Source organism: Squalius cephalus, assembly GCF_949319135.1.
Source record: "Squalius cephalus genome assembly, chromosome: 16".
NCBI classification, from domain to species: Eukaryota; Metazoa; Chordata; class Actinopteri; order Cypriniformes; family Leuciscidae; genus Squalius; species Squalius cephalus.
Genome location: NC_137137.1, coordinates 11207288 through 11232380, shown reverse-complemented (window position 1 = coordinate 11232380; position 25093 = coordinate 11207288). Strand labels below are relative to the sequence as shown.

At 37.0% G+C, this 25093-nt stretch overlaps 1 protein-coding gene across 1 annotated transcript in view; it reads left to right on the top strand.

The window, feature by feature from the left end:
• The window catches only part of adamts10 (ADAM metallopeptidase with thrombospondin type 1 motif, 10), a 56468-nt gene extending 31649 nt beyond the window's left edge, over positions 1–24819 (top strand). The window contains exons 16-25 of the mRNA XM_079896081.1: positions 4435–4568; positions 8586–8709; positions 14909–14989; positions 16240–16403; positions 16892–17018; positions 18614–18743; positions 19366–19570; positions 19652–19828; positions 20361–20520; positions 21615–24819. Coding sequence (XP_079752207.1) covers positions 4435–4568; positions 8586–8709; positions 14909–14989; positions 16240–16403; positions 16892–17018; positions 18614–18743; positions 19366–19570; positions 19652–19828; positions 20361–20520; positions 21615–21724 — 1412 coding nt within the window. The 3' untranslated portion in view covers positions 21725–24819. The remainder of the gene's footprint in view (positions 1–4434; positions 4569–8585; positions 8710–14908; positions 14990–16239; positions 16404–16891; positions 17019–18613; positions 18744–19365; positions 19571–19651; positions 19829–20360; positions 20521–21614) is intronic.
• The last annotated feature ends 274 nt before the right edge of the window (positions 24820–25093 follow it).

Below are 25093 nucleotides of genomic sequence, written 5' to 3'. Positions count from 1 at the left end.
GCACCTGTTCTGAGACATTCTGGCCATTTTCCTTTTTTGTGTAACTTTGATTAGCCTGTTTTTACTCTGAACTGCTACGTTTCTGTCTTAAATGCACCTTAAGTTGCTTTGAATAAAAGTGCCTGCCAATTGAACAAATTAAGGATGCCAAATATATCGACAGCCATATTGATATCGGCCGATAAATGAGACTTTTGAATGTTATTGCATCGGTCCGATAAGTTAATCTGTATCATTTCTAGATGGCATACCTATTGTCAAATACAAAAAGTAAATGTTTACACAGAGCCTGTAAGATTCTTTTAAAAGCATATGCACGTATACATTTTGTTTCTTTATTCATCCTTAAATAAAGAAAGTTGGCCATAGGCATGCATATATATATTTTTTAATTCAATGGTTACTAGTAGGCCTAAATGTGTTTTTTAAATGATTGTGGGATAAGATTTCTGCAGCTGTGCCTGTTTTAAAATTAAAAGCCTTTTTCTAATGTACATGATTTTTGGTGTTATTAAAAGCATGTAGCAGACTATTGAGGGGTGCTTTTTGTGATCAATCTCACATAATGTAGATTGATATCTAATATTGGCTTCAAAATATAAATAGTAATTGTATCACATTGGTGAATCCCTTGAACTAATCCAAATGTTTGTGCTCAGAACTGAACAGAAACATGTGATATCTTAGTTCCCTACCTACATCTTTCATGATTATGAGAATGTTTAAGTGCTCGATTGTTGTTGTTTAAGACTGTTTAGGGCTTTTGAAGGTGGTTTCAATATTAGGACTGGACCACCATGCTCCAAAGAACCAATCTCTACACTGGCTCAGGTCCAGGACAGATGTGTGTGAGGGAGAGAGAGAGAGAGGGTGCAGATAACGGTCTGGCATCCATATGCCGGGCTGCGGACTGCCAACTCCCAGAATCTCCAGTTTAAGTTTCTGCTTTTGATGAATGTGAAGCTGGCTGTCAAGGACATAACTGCCTTTAATCTGCCCCTCCAATAACATAATGGCTTACAGAGAGAAGCCCACTGCAGGCTACAAGCGCTGCTTTCATCAAGTCAGCTGATTTTACAATGGAAATCCCTTGCAGCTGTTAAAATAAGTGCCAGACTGCTGTTTTACCCTGCTTTAGGGTCAGGTGGCATATAGACCTTAGGACTGCACTCTCTCTCTGTTTGAAACTTCTTCTTTTTTTATGTTCTTTTCATGGAAATAAATGTTGTGATGATATTTCCATTAAGAGCTGCATCAATTTTTGGTCAAGATCTTGTATTGAAAATGCAAGAGTCAAGCAATCCATAAAGTCTACTCCAGCACATTCCAAAGACTTTCAATGAATTAAAGTTCTAGACTCAGAGGTGCCAATTCACCATTCTTTCACAATTTGAGCCTGATGAATCTTGACATTGTCATCATGGAATATGGCCATGATGTGTCTTCCTACATGGTTGTTTAAGAAATGAAAAAACAATTCGGGTTAGGGTTCAATTAGAGTTAGAAGAACAGTTGCCAAACATATAGCATGCTTGAAACATAATAATCACTGCAATAATGATCCATTCGTAGACTCTTAAGCATTTGCATATTTCCAAACAGTGACTTTTTTTTATGGCCGGGCAGTGTATTTTAAATTGTAATTTATTCCAGTGATAGTAAAGTTGAATTTTGAGCAGTCATTACTTTAGTCTTCAGTGTCACATGATCCTAAAGAAATCATTCTAATATGCTTGTGAAAACAAAAAAATTGGACTGACCCTTAATTTTTGGTAGTGTACACAGTAATAATGAGAGGAAGACATTTTACCGTGATTTTATAGTTACTCTAATTATAATCATAATCACATTTTCATAATCGCAGCGTTCTGTTTTCATGAGCTCCAACTTCATTGCAGTACTGCCTTAATCACATTATAAGGGTGCTTGTAAATGTAGCCAGTGTCTTAACTTTTGGCAGTCTGTTGAAGTAATGAGTCCAGAAAAAGATTAAAATCACGCTTTATCACTTTTGCCGAAGTTCAGGTTGAGCACATTGCATTGTGAGATACACTGTTCAATGCATTGTGCTCTGGCTGTATGCACTCTCACCAGAACCTCCTGAAACCCATACACTCCAGTGAAGCCCTCTTCTAGCCACCTCAAAAATACACCTATGGCCTGCCAGAGCAAAGCCTCATGGGATGCGCAGTTTCCATCGTAAGCCTGCTTCAGTATATGTTTTCACAGGCACCCAGGACCTTATCAAATTAGTCCAACACTAACAGAAAATTGGCCAGCAGCTCAAAAACTGCCCTCTTTAGGTTTATAAAACAGAGGAAGAGTTATTATTTAACATAAAGACTGTGGTAGATGTGATTCAACTGATAAGGCAAGCGGGTCTTAGGCAGCCAAAGAAAGATTACACAGAGTTTTAGCACCACCGCTGCCAGGTACAGGCAAGGGGAATGAGTTCAGACCTTCCAGCCTTTCAAGAGTAATATAAAAGAGGCCCAGAGCAAGGACAAAACCACACACTGGTACCAGTATGAGTGAGATTATGAGTCAATTAACTCTTTGTTCTTTGTTACATAACCTATACAGTGTGTAGTGTGGGTAGTATGCGTTGCACTTTTAAACAATACATCAATGTACAGTATGTTTCTTCTCTCTCTTAAACACCTTCCATATTTTTTTACCTGTTAAGAGTTGTACAAAACTACATACAGATTTTTTTTCAAATCAACTAGTCCCTGGGTTGCTAGTCGACTAATCGAACAATAGAATGACTGGATAGTTAGGCTGATTCAGGTTCACCTCACCCCATTTCTTAGGGGGCGTTTATATAAGATGCGTCCTTGCTTCCAAAAACAGCTGGATAGAGTTATGGAAGAGAATGCAGCGTACATATAATTAACAAAATTATTGTTGACTGGAAGTGGCGTCCTAAAAATGCAGCTTTTTGGAAAGTTTTTTTTACTGTGAAAATGATTAGCTATTAGCATGCTAATTAAAGGATCGCGTCTCAAAATATCAAGATTAAAAATATATATGTCTGGAAGAAAAATCTAATAGATAAACAAATTAAATACAATCTACATATACCAGCTGACCTAAGAAATTGACTAGTGTCCTAGTGAGGGTACACATCTGTTCAAAAGTTTGAGGTCAGTACGTTTTTTTTTAATTGATTAAAAGTTATAGTAAAGACATATAATGTGACAAATGATTTCAAATAAATGTTGTTATTTTGAACTTTCTATTCAATAATTGGTTTCCACAAAAAATATTAAGCAGCATAACTATTTTAAACATCAATGATAAGAAGAAATGTTTCTTGAGCAGCAAATCAGCATATTAGAATGATTTCTGAAGGATCTTGTGACACTGAAGATGAAAGTAATGGCTGCTGAAAATTCAGCTTTACCATCACAGAAATAAATTACATTTTAAATTGTTAAAGTGGAGAACAGTTATTTTAAATTGTAATAATATTTCACAATATAACTGTTTTTACTGTATTTTTAATCAAATAAATGCAGCCTTGGGGAGCCTAAAAGACTTCCCAAACTTTTGAATGATCATGTACCTCCCAAGGAAACAGGCTTCCATGGAACCATAACATCAGCTTTGAGACACAGCCTGTGTCTCCTCTCTCTTTCTTCCTTGTCCGTCAGATGAGTTGTGTGATTTCTTCTTTGTCTCTCAGGGAATGTGCTGAGAGAGGTTGTTTTCCCCTCCAACGTGCTTTATTTACTGTTTCGCAAATTTGTAGGGCCATTACAGAGGAGACTGGAGAATAAAGCCAGCTTGTTGTATGTGCGTTTCAGCTGCTTTATCTTAAGCAAATCATCTAAAATGTGCCCCGGACCCCCTTTCTGCTACTCAAGGATGTGACAGCAGTGGAAGAATAAACTAACTTACATAAACCCCACAAGCTCATTAAAATACCACATGCAGCCATGGAACTCTACAGAGTGCTGGCGGCCGTCCCGCAGAGTTAGTATAGTTATAAATCTCTGTTTGGCTCATGAAATACGCTGTTCATGTGTCCCCATTGTTAGAAGTGCATTAAACTGAGGAGCGAATTTGCCAGCAGTTTGTTTTTAGGTTTGTTTTGCCGTTGTGTAAAGTTAACAATGCATAACACATGAGGAGTCAGTTCTATACAAGCAACAAGAGCGTAATGGCGTTAGCATTAGTTCGTCTCACATTGTGTACGGTATATAACAATGTTTTCTTACGTAAGAGCTTTGTAGATTTTATGACGTCCTGTGATGCTCATGAGGAAGGATACATCAGTCAGTTTCTGCATCATTAGCATAGCTATGGGATGTAGTCTAGTGTACTTCGAGACGTTCAACTTTGTATATCTCCAGCTCTTTTTATAAGTATGTAACATGTTAAATGGCTCATGATCATTGAGGTGTGATGTTTTGCACGTTTTGGCTGCAGGTGGGGTGAAGTCATGCTCGCTGAACTGCCTGGCAGAGGGCTATAACTTCTACACTGAGCGCGCTCCAGCTGTGGTGGACGGCACACCCTGCAGGGACGACTCTCTGGACGTTTGTGTTAATGGCGAGTGTAAGGTGAGACAGTAACACACACTCTTCTTCAAGTACACATATCGGAGTTTTCAGATGGCAGGGTTCGTATGATATGCTTTTCCAATTGTCGTTTTTGGATGGCTTTGAACTTCTGCCAAAGTGAGAGACAACAGAAGAGAAAAACTCCCTCTTTTAGTGATTGACACATAAATCCACCAATCTATCAGCACATTATTGTAGTGATATGGAGAATCCATAGAGTTCTGAAATGGTAAGACTCCATTGCTACCTCGTCACATTTTTTTCTATCTATTAAGGATGCTTTAACACTACAGCTTATTAGACATCAGAGTTCAGTATCGTTTGGTAGAAGGGAAAGTGATTTTACAGAATATAACTCCTGGCTCAACAATAAGCATAGCCTGCTGTCCTGAGGCTGATGTGAGAGAATTTTAGCCAGTTAGCTGACTAACATAGATATGATTTGTCAAATTTGCAAAAGTGACTTAAAAGCAGTCTTAAACAGTCTTAAAATATCAGTAAAAATGTGTTGAAAACTACAAACCAAACAGTAATTTTTGGCCTCATATGCCATTGTTTCCCAGTCACATTATAGCTGTATAATTTCCTGGTAATTATAAAGGAAAAATATTTTATTAAATAATTATTAACAATAATAATAATTTTGACAGATAATTTTGTCACACAACAATGAACGCACTTTGGAGGTTAATATTTTGTAAATAAAGTGGTAAATTGTTTTTTTTGCGCAAACAAAGCACTCGCATCACTTAATTGAGGACAAATAAAATTGAAGTTAAGTGAAGTTAATTCGGCCAGCGCTCATACCTGTATTTATTTCCTGTTTTCGGTCGAAGCCCACAGTAGTCGATTGTCGAGTTCTCCACTGTTGCTTAGCTACCTATGATCACGCGCGTGAACTCGACAATCGACTACTATGGACTTCGACTGAAAACAGGAAATAAATACAGGTATGAGCGCTGGCCGAATTAACTTCATTTTTATTCATATCTTTCACATCTACTGCAGTCAGATTCACCGTGTTCACTCTGAAGGAATCACTCACATTGGCTGTGCACTTGTAATGACACATCAAGGATGTTAAGAGGCTAAAAGCAGGTTTAAAACTTGCCCCATTGAAGTCAACAGGGTGCAAATTTTAAAAAGAGGATAACACGGTGTAGGCAACACCGATTTTTGTCGTTGTTCTCTGTACTGACAGCACTCCAAATTTAGAAAAAAATGAGCTCAATGTTAAAATTGACCGGAGTTCTCCTTTAATAGTCTATTCGTGTCTCAGCCGCAAAGCTGAGCTCCACAGAGCGGCTGAAATGATAGTGTCTGTCAGTTATTATAATACATGACAAAAACAATTGTCTAAATTATGTTGCATATTCCTCAAAAGTTCTTGTGATGATATCACTAGTTGACAACATAGTACTATTTTCGGAAATCATAGGCTATGATATTGCGCAGGTGCAAGTGATGCAACGCTGTCAAAGCCGACAGACTCATGTGTCAGACTCATTTCAGTGCAAAATAATTAGGTCAAAAACGATTTAATATACTGCAAATAGCCTACTAGTTTTTTATGTTTATTTATAATTCATTTAGGCGGACAACAAGGCTACCAAGTACTGCGCACAGTGCGCAGCTAATTAATTTAACGTTTTTTTCCTAACATAATTTTTAGTCGAAAATTTCAGGACTTCAGTCGACCAAGATTTTGTTTGGTTGATTACAGCCCTACTTGTCTCAGATTTCATGACCTTTGGTAATGCGCCTGTGACAGCTAAACGCTAGTGTCATTCCTTATTATGTTTTGGTAGAAAATTGAAAGCAACAAAAACATGAATATAACAATTAATGTTGGCATATTCTCTTCGGAGTCGTTAGCTAGTTACTGTGGTAAACATCTGCCGCTAGTACTCATGGTGGTACTCACTTTGATGATTGCCCTTCTTATTCAAAAGTAAAATGTGAAAATAGCCCAGCGGGGTGAGAGAGGTGAAATTGAATTCCGGTTTGGATCAAACAAAGTGTGAAAACAGCCTGTTTTGCTGTTTATTAGCATGTTTCATAATGCCAACTGTAGTGTATTTTATTTAGTGTTTCAGTTTGTTGTACTGCGCAGGACAGGCTGAATGCGCTACTTTGGAGTGAGTTGGGCTGGTTTATCTTTGCGCTGTTGTCCAGACCTGTGGTTGTTTTTATCAACAGTTCAGTTCAGTCCAGCCCTGTTCTGCTCTGCCCTAAATGCTGCAAGAACTCAGTGACCCCCCCACCCCCCCCCCCCCCCCCAGATCCATCTGTCCTCAGCGCACGCAGCTGAACATGATCACAGCGACTTCTCCCACCCTCCCCTTCGTCAACTCTCACCATTTCTCCATTTCTTTCCTTTCCTCCTCTCTTTCCTCTCTTCCTCCATCTCCTTTCCTCACTCATTCTCTCGGCTTTCTTATTTATGGTGCATATAAAAACCGGAGAATGGCAGGGGGAGAAATCAAAGTAGTGTTTGCAACCTCATGGTGGCTTAGCTTCCAAACAATAAGGGTTTGATTATGAAAGCAAGAGCTTTGAAGCACAAGGCATTAAAAGAGCCCGTGGAACCACGTGTCTCCAAGCTCGGCTCTGTTGGGTCCAGCACAGGACATGCCCTGCCTTCTCTGAGCGGCCACTGACTTACCATTGTTGGTTTGAGAAAATAGGTCACACATTTGCAGGTTATGGAATCTAGGCCAGGTCAACAAAAGTCTTTGGAGCTTTAGTGGGATTTTTGTGAAGTTGCACAGGCCTGGATTTGGAAAGTATCAAGCAGTTTCTGGTCTGCTGGTTACTGAGTTCATTTTGTGTTACCTTTTAGATCCTGACAGCAGAGACTCTTCGGTTTCTTCATCAATGGCCTGTTTTTGTGCAGATTTGGCCCCTCTGGAGAAACCTGCTTGGCTTTGCACAATGTCAATTTAAATGGATTGTGATCTCTCAAGTTCTGGGATTGCTCTCAAGATTATACATCAATGTATTATGGTTGTCAAAAGTAACGTGTTAACACGTGCGATTAGTTAAATTTGTTACAATCATCCGAGCCTATGACTTAATTTCTTCTGTGTTATAGAAAAGAAGAAATATTAAAGGTCTTTTTACTGGTCTTTTTTACTGGTCTTTTTCTATGCAATTACAGTGAATGGAAACTCAAGCTTTCAAATTTCAAAAAGAATACAAAAGCACAATAAAATTATAAAAGTAGGAAAAGACTAAAATTATTTCATGGGGTCTGGAGTCATAGTGCTAATTACTGTTGACTAAAATATGAGGGAAAACTTTTTTTTTAAAATACTTTTATTTTGAAATTTTAACTCTTTATCAGTTATATCACAGCTTCTGGTTGTTCTGCCATTTTCAGTTCGAGCAAGAAATATTTTTGCAGAGCACATGGCTTCGTCAATGCTATCCCTAATGTTTTATTTTACCCTTTTCCTGATACACTGTTTGTCTGTAAGTGATGTAAAGTTGATCATTTTTGTACCAAGCATAATTTATTAAATAGAGCATGGAAAATAGTTTTACAAATGTGTTAATTGGTATAGAGATGTGCCTCATTACTCTGATAACAAAGAATGTTTTATACTTATTTGGATGTTTTGTTCTGCATTTGCAATTTTGCAAATAAGATATGACTAATAACTTACAGTAAATTGAAGTTGAGACAGGTTACTTGCTATCAATACAAAGCAATGCATTGTGGGGATGGTACAACTGAAAATATTAATGCACTAACAGTATTTTTAGAAGACTTCAAATGGAAAGAATCAATTAAAATAATGCAATCACAGTATAGCAGGGTTGAAAATTAGCAAACTCTATATGGGATCAGCTTAATACACAGCATGCATTTTAATATTGCTTAATTTAAATTTGCACAGACAATGACACAATGCAAAGTACATTATGTGGTGTAATATCTTCAAATTTTACATTCTTTTTCTTCATTGTGACTTTTGCCTTAATCTGTAAATATGTGTTTGTATCTGTATGCAGCATGTGGGCTGTGACCGGATTCTTGGCTCGGATGTTCGGGAAGATCGCTGCCGTACTTGTGGAGGAGATGGGAGCAGCTGCCAGGTCATCGAGGGGGTCTTCAATGACTCCTTGTCTGAAGGAGGTACAGAGTGTGTGCACTTCAGTTTGAACTGGAACGATATGTAACAATATGTGCAAAAGAAGCATTGCTGAAATACCATTTCTCTCACTGAGGACCTGATTGTTGAAAAGTTTCCACAGACAATTTCGTTTCAGACAAACAGTCTTGTGAAATAATGTTTTAGGTGTTAAAATATAAGCCCTCAATGGGATAGATTCAGTAAAAACAGCTTTTCTATTGACAGAGGTAGAGTATCTATTGCTGTGGATTTACAGCTGGTGTTAAAATATGATCACCTTATGTTAAACTAAAGCTCAATTCAGCACAGAGTTGGGTGCTAAAATATTGTTCCTCAGCCTTGAATAGAGCTAAAATCATTTATTTCTGGGCACAGTTCCATCATTGATGATTTAGTTTAACATTAGGGAATCATATTTTAACACCAACTGTAAATCCACAGAAATAAAAACTTGCTTTACTCTGAAACAACTTTGCTTTTCTGCTGACGTCACTATAGATCACATGAATCAACATTCAAAAGCTATTTAGGCGTTGTCTTCGTAAACTCATTCATTATCATTTCCTGATGAATAAAAATCAAGTTCCGCCCTACATTTTTTTTCTTTTCATACATTTTTCTGTTATACCTTGACAAAGGCTACTTTTTGTGCCGAAACGTTGGTAATACTACAACTGCACACTCTAAGCACATTTTCTCCTTCTCATTTTTGCATCAATTAGAAATATGTCATGTTATGGAAATAAAATGAGTTGTGAACAGCAGTTCATGTTGATTTCAATACATCACATTTCCCGCCTATAGAAAGGGTTATTTAAGGGTACGTTTACACACAGTTGTTTCTCTTTTGTTTTTTCGTGTACAGGTGACAACGTTGTCAAAACAGTCCCTCCCCATTCACACAAATCCACTAGTATTCACTTTTTAAAGAAACACTACGCACCTATAGACTGAACATGTAATACACATGTAATTCAGTCACCGCATACGCGTAATTCACTTTTTAACTTTTAACTAGTATTCACTTTTTAAAGAAACACTACGCACCTACAGACTGAACATGTAATACGCATGTAATTCAGTCACCGCATACGCGTAAATTTCACCTTATATCTTTCAGAAGATGGGTAATATATATTTCTTCTGGTAATGGTTAAGTGAAGCTTGCAAATGCACATGTGAGACTGCTATTTCTCTTATTAACTGAAGTAACACAAGCCTGGTGCCTGAATTGAGTAGCCCCCCCCCCCCCCCCCCCAAACCTCAGAAATGTGTGTGTGACATGCTTTGAGGTACTGGGAGCAGCCTTGGCAAGTTCCTCTGGTGTCTGGGGGAGTATTTTGAGGCCTGGATCTAACCCAGAAGTCCAATTGAACTGGATTGTCCAGGACATGAGGGAGACTGTTGCTCCTTCCTTCAGTGGCCCACACCAACCTCTTTAAAACCCCTGATAATTCTTCTTTCCTGTTCTCCAGTTAGCACTTTCTCAGCCTGTGTCCAGAGAGTTGTCAGTAAACATGCTTCTCAATTAGCTATTGATGTCATGAGCTGGAAAATGTTAAAATGAACTTGCACTTTGAGATGGGATCATAGTAAATGGTGTGAAAAAGTGGGAAAGGTTTTGCAGTTCTTCTAGTATAATTAATTTAATGTATTTCACTATAAAATGTGTTGCAAGTTGTTTTAATGTTTCAAACCCTCCACCCTCTCTTTAAAAAATAATCTGATCGCTTTGCGCCATGTTCTGACACTGAACAGACGCAAGTATTCATTGAGCATGTCAAGAACTAAATGAAAATCAGCTCACTATAAAAGAAAAGGAAGGATGGAGATGGAGGCCAAAAGCAGTTTAATGGTAGAGTGCAAAACTGAATGAGTTTACAGTAAACGACAAGTAAACTGTTATTTTTATAGCACCTTTTAAAAACAGTGTTTTCAAAGTACAGTAGGCATGAGAGAAATGAAATCTGCAGGCTAAGGATAAAATACATAGAAATAAGAGAATATGAAAACAAAATGCAAGAAATAAGATAACTACTGTACCTGTCAAAAGTTTGGAAACATTAAAAATGTTTGTTTTTGAAGGAAGTTTCTTATGCTCACTAAGGCTGCATTAAGAACAGTAAGTTTGTGAAATATAATTACAAATTAAAAGAACTTTTTTAATTTTAATATATTTTAAAATGTAATTTATTCCTGTGATGGCAAAACTGAATTTTCAGCATCATTACTCCAGTCTAGAGTGTCATTCTATAGAAAGTATTCTAACATGCTGATTTGGTGCTTAAGAAACATTTCTTATTATTATCAATGTTGAAAACACTCGTGCTGCTTAATATTTTTGTGGAAACTGTGATACATTGTGTTCAGAATTCAAAATGTAAAAGTCATTACTGGTACTGTTTTCTGTCCACACACATATCAGCATAACACAATATCAACATATATCAGTGTACATTCTCCACCAGGCCATATTCATTTTTACATTTTATTCTTAAAAAAGTTAAGGAACAAAGAGTGATAAACAGTAAAGGGGCCCTAAATTTCTGTTGATGGCCCTCTTCAGACTTTAGACGTGTTTAGAGAATGTGTTTTAAAATCCCTTTATGGAAACTCAAACAATGTGTGTAAGTGAACATCGTGCTTCAGGTCAGATATGTGTTGGACAGCTGCCTTGATGTTGAGGGGTGCTCAGGGACTCCAGCCATTCTGAAAAGGCGTTTCATAATTACCTGTTCACATGCAAGGCCCAAGTCATAAACACTGGGATACAGGATCTGAGCCATGCAAAATTCCTTCCTATATTCTGTTCTGAAACAGACACTCTTCAGTCAGGATGAGGGTTTAGTGAGAAACGGGAGTGATCTGAAAAAACTGAATCTTGGTTTTCACAAAAATATTAAGCAGCGTTTTCAAAATTGATATAGAAATAACAAATGCGAACACCGAATAAGTATATTAGGATGATTTCTGAAGTATCATGTGACACTGAAGACTGGAGTAAGGATGCTGAAAATTCAGCTTTGCCATCACAGGTATAAATTACTTTTTAAAATAGAATAAAATAGAAAGCTTTTTTTGAAATTGCAATAATATTTCACAATATTACAGTTTTTACTGTGTTTTTGGTCCGTTAACTGCAGCCTTGGTGAGCATAAGAGACTTTTCAAAAACATAACAAATCTGACCAACCTCAAACCTTTGAATAGTAGTGAATGTTAATTGCTTAAATAAAAGGGCATTGTAAAGTGTGACCAAACTCTTTCCCAGTATGCTGACTAAAGAAGAGCTCTAGTTGATCTAGTTACTGTTTGAAATAATTTTGCATGTAAATATCTGGCGTTTGGTGATAATGAGACTCTAGAGTGTGTACTGTGGTAGAGACCTGCTACGGTGAAGTCTTGGCTCTTGAATATTAATACATGGTACAATGGGTTACCTAGCCACATCTGCACAACCTAATTAATATTCATGACCTAAATAATTACCATAACATGATGTCACAACCAGCCATCAAAACTGATCTAATGAACAGGTATATGACACTGAAATTCTGTGGATGGGTTGTGATGCTGTTTTAGAAGTTAGCAGAGGTTTGAATGTGAGCCGGTTTGGTGTGGGTGGTGTGTTGAATGGCAGGCTGCTGGCTCTGTGCTGGACTGAAGGTTATTCTCAGCTGCAGGAACTGTAGTGGGCCACTCCCTGGGCGGGCAGCGGGAAAACATTGACCGCAGTGGCTAGCCGAGGCTGAGATGATGGGCTATTCTTGGCTCTGGCTGTATTTGTGAGTTCAGGGTTCTTGAGGGTACAAACACAATTTAGACACAAAGAAACAGTTTATTTAAAATGTGGTCAATAAAAGAGAAGCTTCCAGTCATTGTGTGACCAAAACCACACAAATGATTACTAGTGGTTCTTGTCTGCCTGCTTTCTCTCTCTCTATGTATGTGTGTATGTGGATATGATTACTCTAGTATATTCTTATTCAGAACCAGTTCCATTTATTTAAAAGGTTTTTATAACTTTTGATTCTGTAAATTAGGGGTGTAATGATACTCTCATGTCACGATTCGATACATATCAAGATATTGAACTCACAATACGATATTATTGCGATACTCCAAGACATATAGTAAAGGGTTAACAAAAAATGTACTGTTGATTAAAATGCAAAATTTGGTGTTACATTGTGGGTGTAAATCAATAGGCCTGGACTTGGTGCTGATAACCTAATGCACAGGACAATGGCGACACCAGAATAAAAATATTCATGATTCTGAATCTGAAAATACAAAATTATTTCAGACAAATATGCTTGCACTCTAGCCTGGAAATACAGACCTAAATCTAAAAGATTAATGGTCTGGCGTCGACTAATGAAAATCGGCCAGCTCAAGGGGCGGCACCAAGCATGCATTTGAAAATCTCACTGCACGCAATTGGATAACACTACGACCAATCACAACAATAAACCCCATACGCTTAGCTACCAGCGGAGCTAACTGGTAGATTATACTCTTACCGTATCCGGTCGGCAAAACAGCAAAAACGTCCTTCTTGCAAAGGAACGATTCGAGCACCGTCTTCTGTTCCTGTTTTAGATAAAAAGCCAAGTCTAACTCGATCATTGTAGCGGCCAAAGCCGTTTCAAACAACTGGTATTCATCCATAGCCATCTTGCAATGTTTACTAATGACTTCGACGTCACAGCGCTGTCTTCATCTGTTTAGCTCGCCTCTGGCCCGCCTATATCAGATAACCCGATGTGATTGGTGCAACTCAGATCGAGGGGCATATTTAATGAGCATCATTACTCGACACCAGAGTAACTCGCTGAGCAAATTCAACTTGTGCTCTCGCGAGAATTCTGGATTACCAGGGTACTTGCACTCTGTCCCTGACTAGATATATTTAAAATAATGTAGGCCACTTTTTTTACTGGTAACATAAGACATTTGGCATTATCAGGACCCACAAATATTCCCCGATTGCATTATTATACATTATATTCAACATTATATATAGCACTAATTAATGTAGTTCTGACACTAAAACTGAAAACTTGAATTTTTTCCTCACACAGAAATTTTATTTTGGGTGAACTATATACTGTACAATACATATTGTCACTATCTACAATACATATTGCTGCATTTTTGTATTGCGATATATTGTGACAAGATATATTGTTGCACCCCTAATATATATATATATATATATATATATATATATATATATATATATAATGGTGTGTCCTGCACAACTAGTTCAATTCCCGAACAATTGACTATTGAACCTGTTGTATTTAGTGAATCAAAAACATGTAGTCAGTTGGAATTATAACAGAATTAATCTGATAATCTGACTCACTGTCGTTTCATCATGTCTGACTCCAAAAAGCATGATTAATGTATTATGATGAGAAGTATTATAAACACGAATGAGAAAATTAATTTGCTTTTAGTATTTTTAATGTACTTTTTATTTAATTTAGTTCAGACCAATTATTGGATCTCATTTATTTTAGCCGCCTCATTAAAATATACAGTATACTGTATATTATTTTATGTATTAATATAAAAAAATTATATATATGAAGCAATACCACCTTTGTGGTGCATTTAAAACACCTTTTGCAAGAATTTGTTCTGTTTAAATAAAAATATTTCATCATTTGGCAACTGAATATTGAGAGAAATAAATGCAATAAGAATTGCTTTTCTTATTTATATTTCTTCCTCAAAAGTAGTAAAAAAATCTCTTATTAAATCTTTAGGTAAAGAAAATTATTTATATGAATCAGAACCAGAATCAGTAAATTCGTTAGGAATTCCATTCTTAGTTGATGATTTATTATGTTGTTGCACAGTCTTCACCACATTGCCTCCTGACTCTTGACAACAAAATCTATGTCGGTGGCAGGACTGTATGGAAAAATTTGTTTGGCTCTTTTCTTTTTTTACTCATTTGTCAGAGGCTGAAGTTGTTTGCAGGCTTGTGGTGGAATCTGGCCTTAAACACGTGTGTTGGGCAGCAGAACTGAGAGACGTTGCCCAGGAATTCATTCGGAATCTCAAACCTCTGCATATCCCATCACAGTCACTCTCAGTGAAGCACCACTAACTGCATTGTTCTCTTGCTATGAATAAGTGTGTGTGTGTGTGTGTGTGTGTGTCCGTGCGTGTGTCCACTCTCTCTTAGGTTATGAGGAGGTGGTCAGAATCCCCAAAGGATCTGTATTCATACACATCCAAGAGCTCAACGTCTCTAACAATTACTTGGGTGAGACAATATTTTTCATGGTTTTACTCAAATATGAGCCTCTCAGAGGAACTAATAAACTGTTGGAGTTAGTAGATTCTGTAAAGCTTCACCGCTGAATTGCAAGCATAGATCTGATAGAGCTTTATTGTGCTTCATGGCTCAGCTAAGATTACTTGTGCCTTTTCAAATTTTTTAATTGTTAACCCATGGTCATTTACCCAGAGTTATCTTGTTCAATGTTTTACACTGTTCATTCATACTTCACCCTGGGCTAGTAATTAATCTTGAGTAGTCAGGTTTCCAGATTTTACAAATGTGCTTTTGTGAACCTTTGGTTAGTATTTGTGTATTTATGAGATTATTGCATTCGCTCACAAAACATTTGCTTTGCAAAAGCATAGAAATAGAGTTTTTCCTCACATCTCATATTATTTCAGTCAGTTTTGAGTTTGCTCACAAAGTGGAACGCTAAACTGGTGATGTAATAGTATTAATTGGGAGGAAAAGCCATGGAAGCTTGTTTCCGCCACGGAATACAATTTTTTTAAAAGAGAATTGCGACTTTTTATCTCACAATTCTGACTTTTTCCCAATTGCGTTATATATAGTCGAAATTGCAAGTTATAATGTCAGAATTGTGGGATATAAACTTGCAATTGCGAGAAATAAAGTCCGAATTGTGAGTTTACACCTCGCAATTCTGACTTCTTCTCTCAGAATTGTGAGATAAACTCGCAATTGCTAGTTTTAAAGTCCAATTCTGAGGGAAAAAATACTTTTTTTCCTCACAATTGCAAGTTTATATCTCGCAATTCTGACTTTATAACATGCAATTGCAACTTTTGTGACTTTATATCACACTATTCTTAGAAAAAAAGTTTTTTATTTTTCCATCATATTTAAATGCTTTTGTGAGCAAATTCAAAGTTTCTTTCTTACTTTCCCTTCCGTTTCATATTTTTCCCATAGCCCTTAGGGGCTTCATGAGTTTGATTAGATGCCTGTTGCTAAAACAACTAAGTATTTTATACTTTGGTTAGTGAAGCTTTGTGGCATTATCCCCAAATTGTGGTGCCAGACAGTTCCAACTTCCTTTTTATAAGTGTCAGACTTTATTTAACCAAGGGTTCAAAGTGTACCCAAACCCTGGGGTTAGTCAGAGCATGAAAAGCCTGTAAATTGACAGTTAATTTGTCTTTTTTTCACGTTGAAGAGTCTGCTGTATATTGAGGCCTGTTAATTATTAACCCTTTCCATGATTACCACAGTGTTGAAGAGCAAGGGGGATCAGTACTTCATCAACGGCAAGCTGACCATCGACACTCCACGGCGCTTTGACATCGCAGGAACCACCTTCCACTATCGCCGACCCACCAATGAACCAGAGACACTGGAAGCACTTGGACCCACCAACATGACCCTGATCGTCATGGTAATGCAGAGATGCTGGGTGGTCTGTTCAAGCAGTATATTTGTGCACTGCTAGTGTTGGTACAGATGCCTCAGAATTTAGACAGCTGCAATGTATTTGCTAAGTGTAATTTTCGGTGTAAATGTTATTTCAAGCTGAAATGTGTAATTTTTTTCATAAGTACTTACTCCTGTCCCGGTTTAATATGCTGAGAGAACAATGAGTAAGCCATTTGTAGATTTATTGCCCTGAGAAATGTGTTTCTTTGTGCTGTCAAAACATTGCTTGTTTTTTTTTAGCATTCAGATCAGCCCGATACAGAAACCATAATGTGGGTTTGGCTCAGGAATATCTGTTTATACTAGCCATGGAAGATGGAGAGTTTTTTTGCAAAACCTGTTATAAAACAATTATTATTTATTTAATTTCATTACGAACTATCCAGCTTCATTCAAATTCTGAACGTTTGAAATCAAAGAGTTGAAGGCCACTTGTGTGGTGTTTTGCAGGTTTTGGTCCGTGAGGAGAATCCTGGGATCCATTACCGTTTTAACCCACCTGTCAACAGAGATCCACTGAGCGTTTATGCCTGGCATTATACATCCTGGTCCCGCTGCTCTGCGTTGTGTGCAGGAGGTAACAGTTTTCTGTCTGTTATGGTTGAATTGTCTCTTCACTGACACACATAAGGAAATTATTCACACATGAAAGTGGCATTTAAAGGTTTTCGTCAAAGAAACTGAATTTAAATGGTGTACGCATTCACAATGATTGTTAAATGCACAAGAAAATCAAGCTGTCCAACACAGTTCACATAAACAATGCACATTTCCCATGTCTGCCTGTTAGGATGTGTGTGAACGGTTTGAAAGCCTGGGAAACCTGGACTGTATATACCAAAAACACCAGCTTTGATATCACTTCCTATGCTCAAGCTCTTTCCCCTTTATTCTTGTATTCATGCTTTGTGAGTTAATGACCCGTATTTATCTTGCTGATAAGAAACTATTAGCTGTGGCTCAGAACTAATTTGCTGTCGAAAACATGGAATCTGTTCCAGAATCGCTTAAAGGCATCATGAAGGTTGTTCGTTAACAGCTGTAATGGAAAAGGCAATCCCACAATGCATTAAAATAAATGCAAAATGGCGGGCAAAGCAAAATAAACATTTATTATAATACTGTGAAGTTTTGATTAAAAATATGGATGCACAATATATCGTATTATATCAGTTACCAGCCAGTGTTAGAAATGCATAGATATTGCTCCATACTGAATGTCTGCCGATATTATATATTATGCATGCTCATTTCTCCTATTTTTACTTCTAGATTACCTTTGCCATCATGTAACACTCAAAGTTAACATTTAACACTGTTAGTAGTCTTTAGCATATTTCAAAGTGAATATCTATTTTTCATACTGTACATTATAATGTTGTGATATCTAAATTAACTTTATTTACTTTTTTTCAGGTTATATACACTATAATTCAAAAGTTTGGGGAGATTAGTTGATTTATTTGATCAAAATATAGTAAAACAGTAATATTGTGAAATATTACTACAATTTAAAATTGTTTAATTTAATTGTTTAAACAATTTAAACTGTTTCCTATTTTAATATAGTTTAAAATGTAATTTATTCCTGTGATGGCAAAGCTGAATTTTCAGCTTCGATACTGTCTTCAATAAGTCTTCAGTGTCAAATCATTCACAAATCATTCTAATATGCTGATTTGTTTTTGATAAATTTTATGAATCTTTGCTGAATAAAAGATCTGACCCCAAACTTCTGAACGGTAGTATATACAAAAAATATATAGAATTAATATTTTAGTATAGAATTACTGAATATAGAATTAGCCTTTTATCTGCTATTGCCCAAAAAAATTAATTAATTATCAGCTTTTTGGTATCATGCTAGATTTGTAATGTTTGTCACAAATTTAGTGGCCTTATAAAACCAGCCACTTATAAGGTTCCATTTCAGTTAGGATGCTGCCTTAGATGGCAGATGTCTGTTTAGGCGGTAAGCAGCAAGGCAGCTCTCTAGATTTTGGAACAGAGCCATAACCACAACGGATCAAAACCGTAATAACTTCACAGGGACTGTGTTTACACAAAGACAAGAATGAAACAGCACTGACATCAAAGCTTCATGTTTGTATCATTAGGGATTGTGATAATCTAGTGTGATTTACACAGCAAAGACTTTTCTCTGTGTCACAGGGGTTCAAGTCCAGCAGGTTGTGTGCAAGAAACAAGCTGACCTCTCTGTGGTTTACAACCATTTCTGTGACAAGAAGAACAAGCCCAAAGACAAGAAAAGACCGTGCAACTTGGAGCCCTGCCCTCCAATGTGGGTGTTCTGTATGTGTTTGTGTGTGGCATTAACATCCATCCTGAGTGATCCAAACACATATGCACTGTGCTAATACAGGTGTAAATGGCATGCTTATGGGAACATATGGTAATTCGATCATGCAAACCACATTCAGACATGGTCAGGGATGCATATGGCCACATCAGATTTGTAGTAAATGCTAATGTGTCCTTATGTTTTCCAGATATTATCAAAAGACCACCAATTTGCCAGTCACTGTTGTATCAACCATTTGCTAAGCTAATTAGTATGATTTTTATCATTTATAATTCATTTTTTAAAATGTTTTTCAATACAAAATAATGATACATTACAAATTACAAACTTTCTGATTCATATATATATATATATATATATATATATATATATATGGAATGATGGCACCACATTGATCAGGCATACCGAAGATATATATATATGAATCAGAAAGTTTGTAATTTGTAATGTATCATTATTTTGTATAGAAAAACATTTAAAAAAAAAATTATAAATGAAAAAATCATAAAAATTATACTAATTAGCAAATGGTTGGTACGTATGCCTGATCAATGTGGTGCCATCATTCCCTGATATCTGTTGGTATGTGTGTTTCTGTCAGGTGGTGGACAGGAGACTGGTCAGAATGCAGTCGGAGCTGTAACAGAGGTGTGCGCACACGGGAAGTGCTGTGTAAGAGGAAGATCTCGGCTACAGAGGAGAAAGTCCTGGATGACGTGGCCTGCACCCCACCTCGGCCCTCCATCACCGAGCCCTGCAACAACCACAGCTGCCCGCCAGAATGGCATGCCCTGGACTGGTCTGAGGTACAGTAGAAGAACATCTATTTTCGGTTATCTGTTATTTGGGAAGGTCTCTCTTAATCTATTGTGATTTTTCTTTTGCAGTGTACTCCTAGCTGTGGTCCTGGTTATAGGTACAGGGTGATTTTATGTAGAAGTGGAGAGAACGGTGAAACATTGGCAGAGTCAGAGTGCCCGAAACAAAGCCGTCCGACCACCAGGGTGCGCTGCAACATTCAACGTTGCCCACCACCTCAGTGGGTTACAGGACCCTGGGCAGAGGTGAGATCTAATTCAAAACAGTGAGATTGTCACTTTGTGACACAAACACATTTATCACAAACACTTAAAACATCTGACATAAGTGTTAATGTTTAAGCTAAATTAGATTATGACTTAAATAGATGTGAATGACAAAAATATAATAGTGAGACCAAGCAAATAAAAACATCAATCTAATGTTTAGTGCACAAGGGAAAAAATATTTATTTAACATTTACATTTTATATATATTTCATTCATTCATTCATTCATTTATTCATTCATTCATTCATTCATTTATTCATTCAAATAAATAGAAATGTTACAAAAAAGACTTCCAACCTTATACATGATTCTTAATTTTGTTATATAAAAGTTTTTGTTGTCTTCCCAGCAGGTGAAAACATGCACTGAATCGAGTTTAAAAATGTTAAAAGACAAAAAAAAATTGTTGCTGGGTCCATATATGTGAAAATCCATGTAAACTTTCCAAGTTTCTTTTCTTATACATGTTCCATGTCCTTTTTGACGTGTGTGTCTGTGTGTGTTCTAGTGCTCAGCTAGGTGCGGTATGGGTCAGGAGATTCGTTTAGTGCAGTGTCTGACACACACTGGCCAGCCATCCAACGAGTGCCCTGAGACACATCGTCCCGCCTTCATGCAGCAGTGCAAGAGCAAGTGTGACCACAGTGGCCCTACAGATAACCCTGAAGGTTAGAGGACTCAATCATAGTATGTTGAAGTTTTTTTGGCAAAAATGTCCCACAATCTACTGCTCTTTTAGCTTTAACAACTATGCTGACGCAATTTTAGGATAGTAGTATGTCCCAAAACTGATATACTGTCTTACTGCAGTGCTGCAGTGATGACATATTTTCGTAGGTCAACCCAGAAGTTAGCATCACTGTGGTTCCCTCAACAAAAACCCAAGGAATTTTCCACAGATTTTTGGATTATTGCAGAAAATAAGCTCTGTGACCAACAAAAGTTTATGATTCTTAAACATTTTGTTCATCACGATCTTCACAAATGAACACAACGTCTGATTTTCGAAGCCCAAATGCAATGGCCATAAGTAAAAATCTAAACATAGACTACAAACGAATTACTACCATTAACCTTCAGTCTTTATTTAAAAACATTTTCTCTGAAAGTTTGAGTTTGAATAGTTTCCAAGAGCACAATTATAAACACAATGAAAGCTGTAAAAGCTGACTAGTGACTAGATGAGCTAACCTGTTCAAGCGTGATGCGTTTAATTCCCCAGGCAACCTCTAGTCCATTTTAGCCATCTTGTTAGCAACTGTCATTTTCAGGACAAGTAAAAGCTTTAAAAAAAAATCTATTTTTAATGATAAGAAGCTAAAACCTGCCCGAAAAGTCGCTAAATGTCGCTAGTTGACGTCATGCGACTACATGTTCACCAGCAATCCAAAAAAAGTATCTAGATTTGTTGCTAAATGCTTTTTGAAAAAAAGTCGCTAAAGGGGTCTAAAAAGTCACTAGTCTTGCGACAAAGTCTTTAGGTTGGCTATTAATGTCAAAGACTAAAATGTGAAAATATCTTGAGCTTGTGTTACCACAGACCTCATTTGGAAATGGAAGTGCTAAAATGCTAACTCAAAACCCATTCCTGCAGAACTCTACATACTTTAACACAGTTAAATGCAAATTGAGACATGGTCCCTAAAACTATACACCACAAAGTACTTGTGGAAATTTGTTACATGCTTGAAGAAACTGGGATGCATATTGCATTTCTATTTAATGTGCATGTGACTGACTGTACTTTTTGTGTGTCCTGCAGAGTGTAAAGATGTGAACACAGTGGCATACTGCCCCCTGGTGCTCAGGTTCAAGTTTTGCAGCCGTGCATACTTCAGACAGATGTGCTGCAAAACCTGCCAAGGACACTGACCTCCCTCTCTCTCTCTCACTCTCTATGTCTCTCTCTTTCTCTCTCGCCCTCATTTTCTCCTCCCTCATCCTCTTGCATGGCCAAAACCGCCCATGCTCAGCATTCCACTGGAGGAGTGCTGTTAACCACTGGCAAACTGACATCATTGTGGGAGAAAGCCTGGAAGAAATGAGAGCGAGAGAGAGACGTGTAAAGAAAGAGAGAGAGAGAGAATGTCTGTGCTGCTCTCTTTCTCTCTCTCCGACCAGATGCTTTGGCACTGCTGCTGTGAATACCAGTCTGCCCAGAAGACATCTGTCAGTGTTTCTTTTGCTCTTCCACGTGGTGCTTTCGGCCATTACTTATCATACAGAGAAGTGTTTGTGTGGACTGTAACACTTGTACTGCTAGTTCTCAGTGAATAATAGTCGTCTATTATTGTAATGTGATAAAATAAGCATTTATAGACCAATCGTCTTTATCATAGTCTCAAAGGTGCACTCAGTATTTTTTTGTTTGTTTGTGTAGTGCTGATCGTCTTGGACTTATACTGACACCTAGTGTTGTGGGTGAATCATCATGCACAATAGTTATCAGTATTATTTCAGTAGTATTATTATTCCACAAGCAAAAGTTAAAATGAGTAGTATTCAGCTTGTCATGTGATCTCAACATGGCTGCCCCCATGAGAGACCCACTCCATGTAAAATAAAACAGCTTTTATTAGGTTGGGTTGTTAAACGTATTTTAAAAATACTTTTTATTTTGTTTGTGTTAAAAAAAAATTGAGAAAAAAAAATATTGAGTGCATCTTTAAAGGCATAATTCATCCAAAATGGAATATTCCGTCATTATTTACTCATGTTGCTCCAAACCTGTATGGGGAGGTTAAGACCCCATTGACTTTCAATAAATTGTTAAAAAAGACTGTTATCTATAAAATAAAATAGAAATCACAGGAAAAAAAGAAAGTCATACTGGTTTAGAACAACATGAGGGTGAGTAAATGATGTATTTGAAATTTTAGGTGAACTATCCCTTTAAGGGCCTTCACACTTACAGCAATTTACAGAGCAACCAATGCTCATGTTGATTTAAAGCTACATGAGTAAAGGTGCGGTCACATTAACCGCTGTTTTGCGAATATTCAGAGACGGAATCCAGTCATTTCAATAGATATCCCTGCGATCAGGAATTTTGCGTGCGGACGAAAGATTTCCCCATGCAGATCTCGCAACGGGTTCAAATTGACTTAACAGAAAGTTGCAAATTTGCTGCGTTGACCAACAGAAAGCTGCTTGGCTTGAATATGAGCTGTGCTTGACAATATAGAATGACCTTTTTCTGCCCGTGAAGTTTTGCTGAAAATTCACTAAAATGGCAGCACCTTAGCACCTCATTATACAGATGGATGCTGCAGGTAGGAACATTTACTAGCAGTGACTTGTTGACATTCAACAATTAAATTTAGCTGCCCGTGTGAACGGCCCTTTAGAGACACTTCAGATCACTCAGATAACATAAGCTCTCATTTGGTGTGGTTGGTGCTGTATACTGTATCTTTTAATCGGACGGCCTTGTGGCTATTTGCAGGTGCTGTGCCATTTTCTTGCCATCCGGTCCCATAATGTTTACGCTAATTATTAATAAGATACCGTGCGTCAGTCAAACCTGGATGAACAATGAACTGTTTAGCAAACCGAGGGAAACGAGAGGTCAGTTTAGCTTCCATGTAATAGCAGTTAAAGAGGCCAATGGAAGCTGTTGTTGAACCATGTGGTGGTTTTCACAAGTCAGACACTTTTTACCCAAGATAATGTACTGTACTCTTAATACACCACAAGTCTCTGTGCATCAACTGTGGTGACTGCAGAATTGTGACCTTCTGCTTCATTTTATCAGGTCAGGACCATTCCCAAAAGCTCATACTTTTACCTTTGAGATTGTTAAACAATAGTTTGGGTTCTGCCATAATCTACTTGCTCTTACGTTGTTCAAATCCTTTTTTCTTCTTCTCTGGGACACAAAATGAGATATTTAGCAGAATGTCCAAGCTGCTTTATAACATACAGTGAAAGTGGTGGGTGATTCACACAGTTAAACGTTTTAAAAAGCATTATAAAGTTCTATAAAAGTACTACAATTATATTCCAGTTCCTCTATAGCCATACAATAGGTTTGTGTGAGTAATATACCAAAATATGAGTCATTGTTTGAAGTGACAGTCTGGCGCTTGAATATGCGCACATGCAAATGAGATTTGAGAGTAAAGGGGAAGAATTAGGGTGGAAGTAATACTTTATACTTTTTTTTGCAATTTCTATTTGGGTCTGTTCCTCACAAAAATAAAACACGTTTCATAAAGGTTTAGAACAGCATAATGGTAATTAAATGACAGAATTTTTAATTTGTAGGTTTTTTTTTTACTTGTGTTCTCATAATATGTGTTGATTGATTGGATTCCCTTCCAAATATCAACATTTCAACTTTGTCTAAACTTACTAGTATCAACCACCGTTAGAGAGCCATAACAGACCTTCTCCCTGTCCTGGGTCCTGGCAGCGCATGTCGAATATTTGATTTGAAGAGCAGATCTTGAGGAGATGGCATCCATTCAAGGACTGGTGGCTAATCTGTGGTGCTACAGTATGGTGCTATATCTTTATTTGTCATAATCTCAAGATTCATGTTATTTTTTTATTTTAGGAATTGTTTTGTTAAAGGTAATACATTTGCTAAGGAAAAATATATAAGCAAGATTCTATGAAAACTAGAATTATTCTTAAAGTCTCTCTGCAGAGACACTAACTTTGTAATCATATATTTGGTACAATATTATGTGAAAGATGAAAATGCTGTTTTGCTTTTGATGGTAAGCTTTTTACTTTTTTTAATGTTAAAATTTTGCTGTGTTGCTACATTTGCAATAACTGTAGATTCACTTTGGAAATGCAGTCACACTTTTTTTTGGGACTTTTTTTAATGTTGATTTTCACATGCTACTCGGTAACATGCTGTACCGTCATGTGCCTGTGATGTAGTTTTTGCCCTCCGAATTGTATGTAGACCAGTTGAAATGGATTTGAAATGCTGAATAAAAACATGCATTGTGTACAAATAATATGCAATGTTTCATTTGATCTGTATTTAATCCATTTCTTACATTTGGCTTTCACAGACTTTTATGTCTGTCACATACAAACCTCAGACTTGTCACATCGTTTCTTTGTCATATGCGGGTTGTCACATACAGTATGTATCTGCAATATATTTATTTTCTGTATTGAATATAAAAATAAACCTAAAAAAAAACTATTTCTGTTGCAGGGCCAGATTATGTTCCCAGGACCCTAAAGTTCAGGTTTGTTTTGCATTTTTAGGCCATGTGA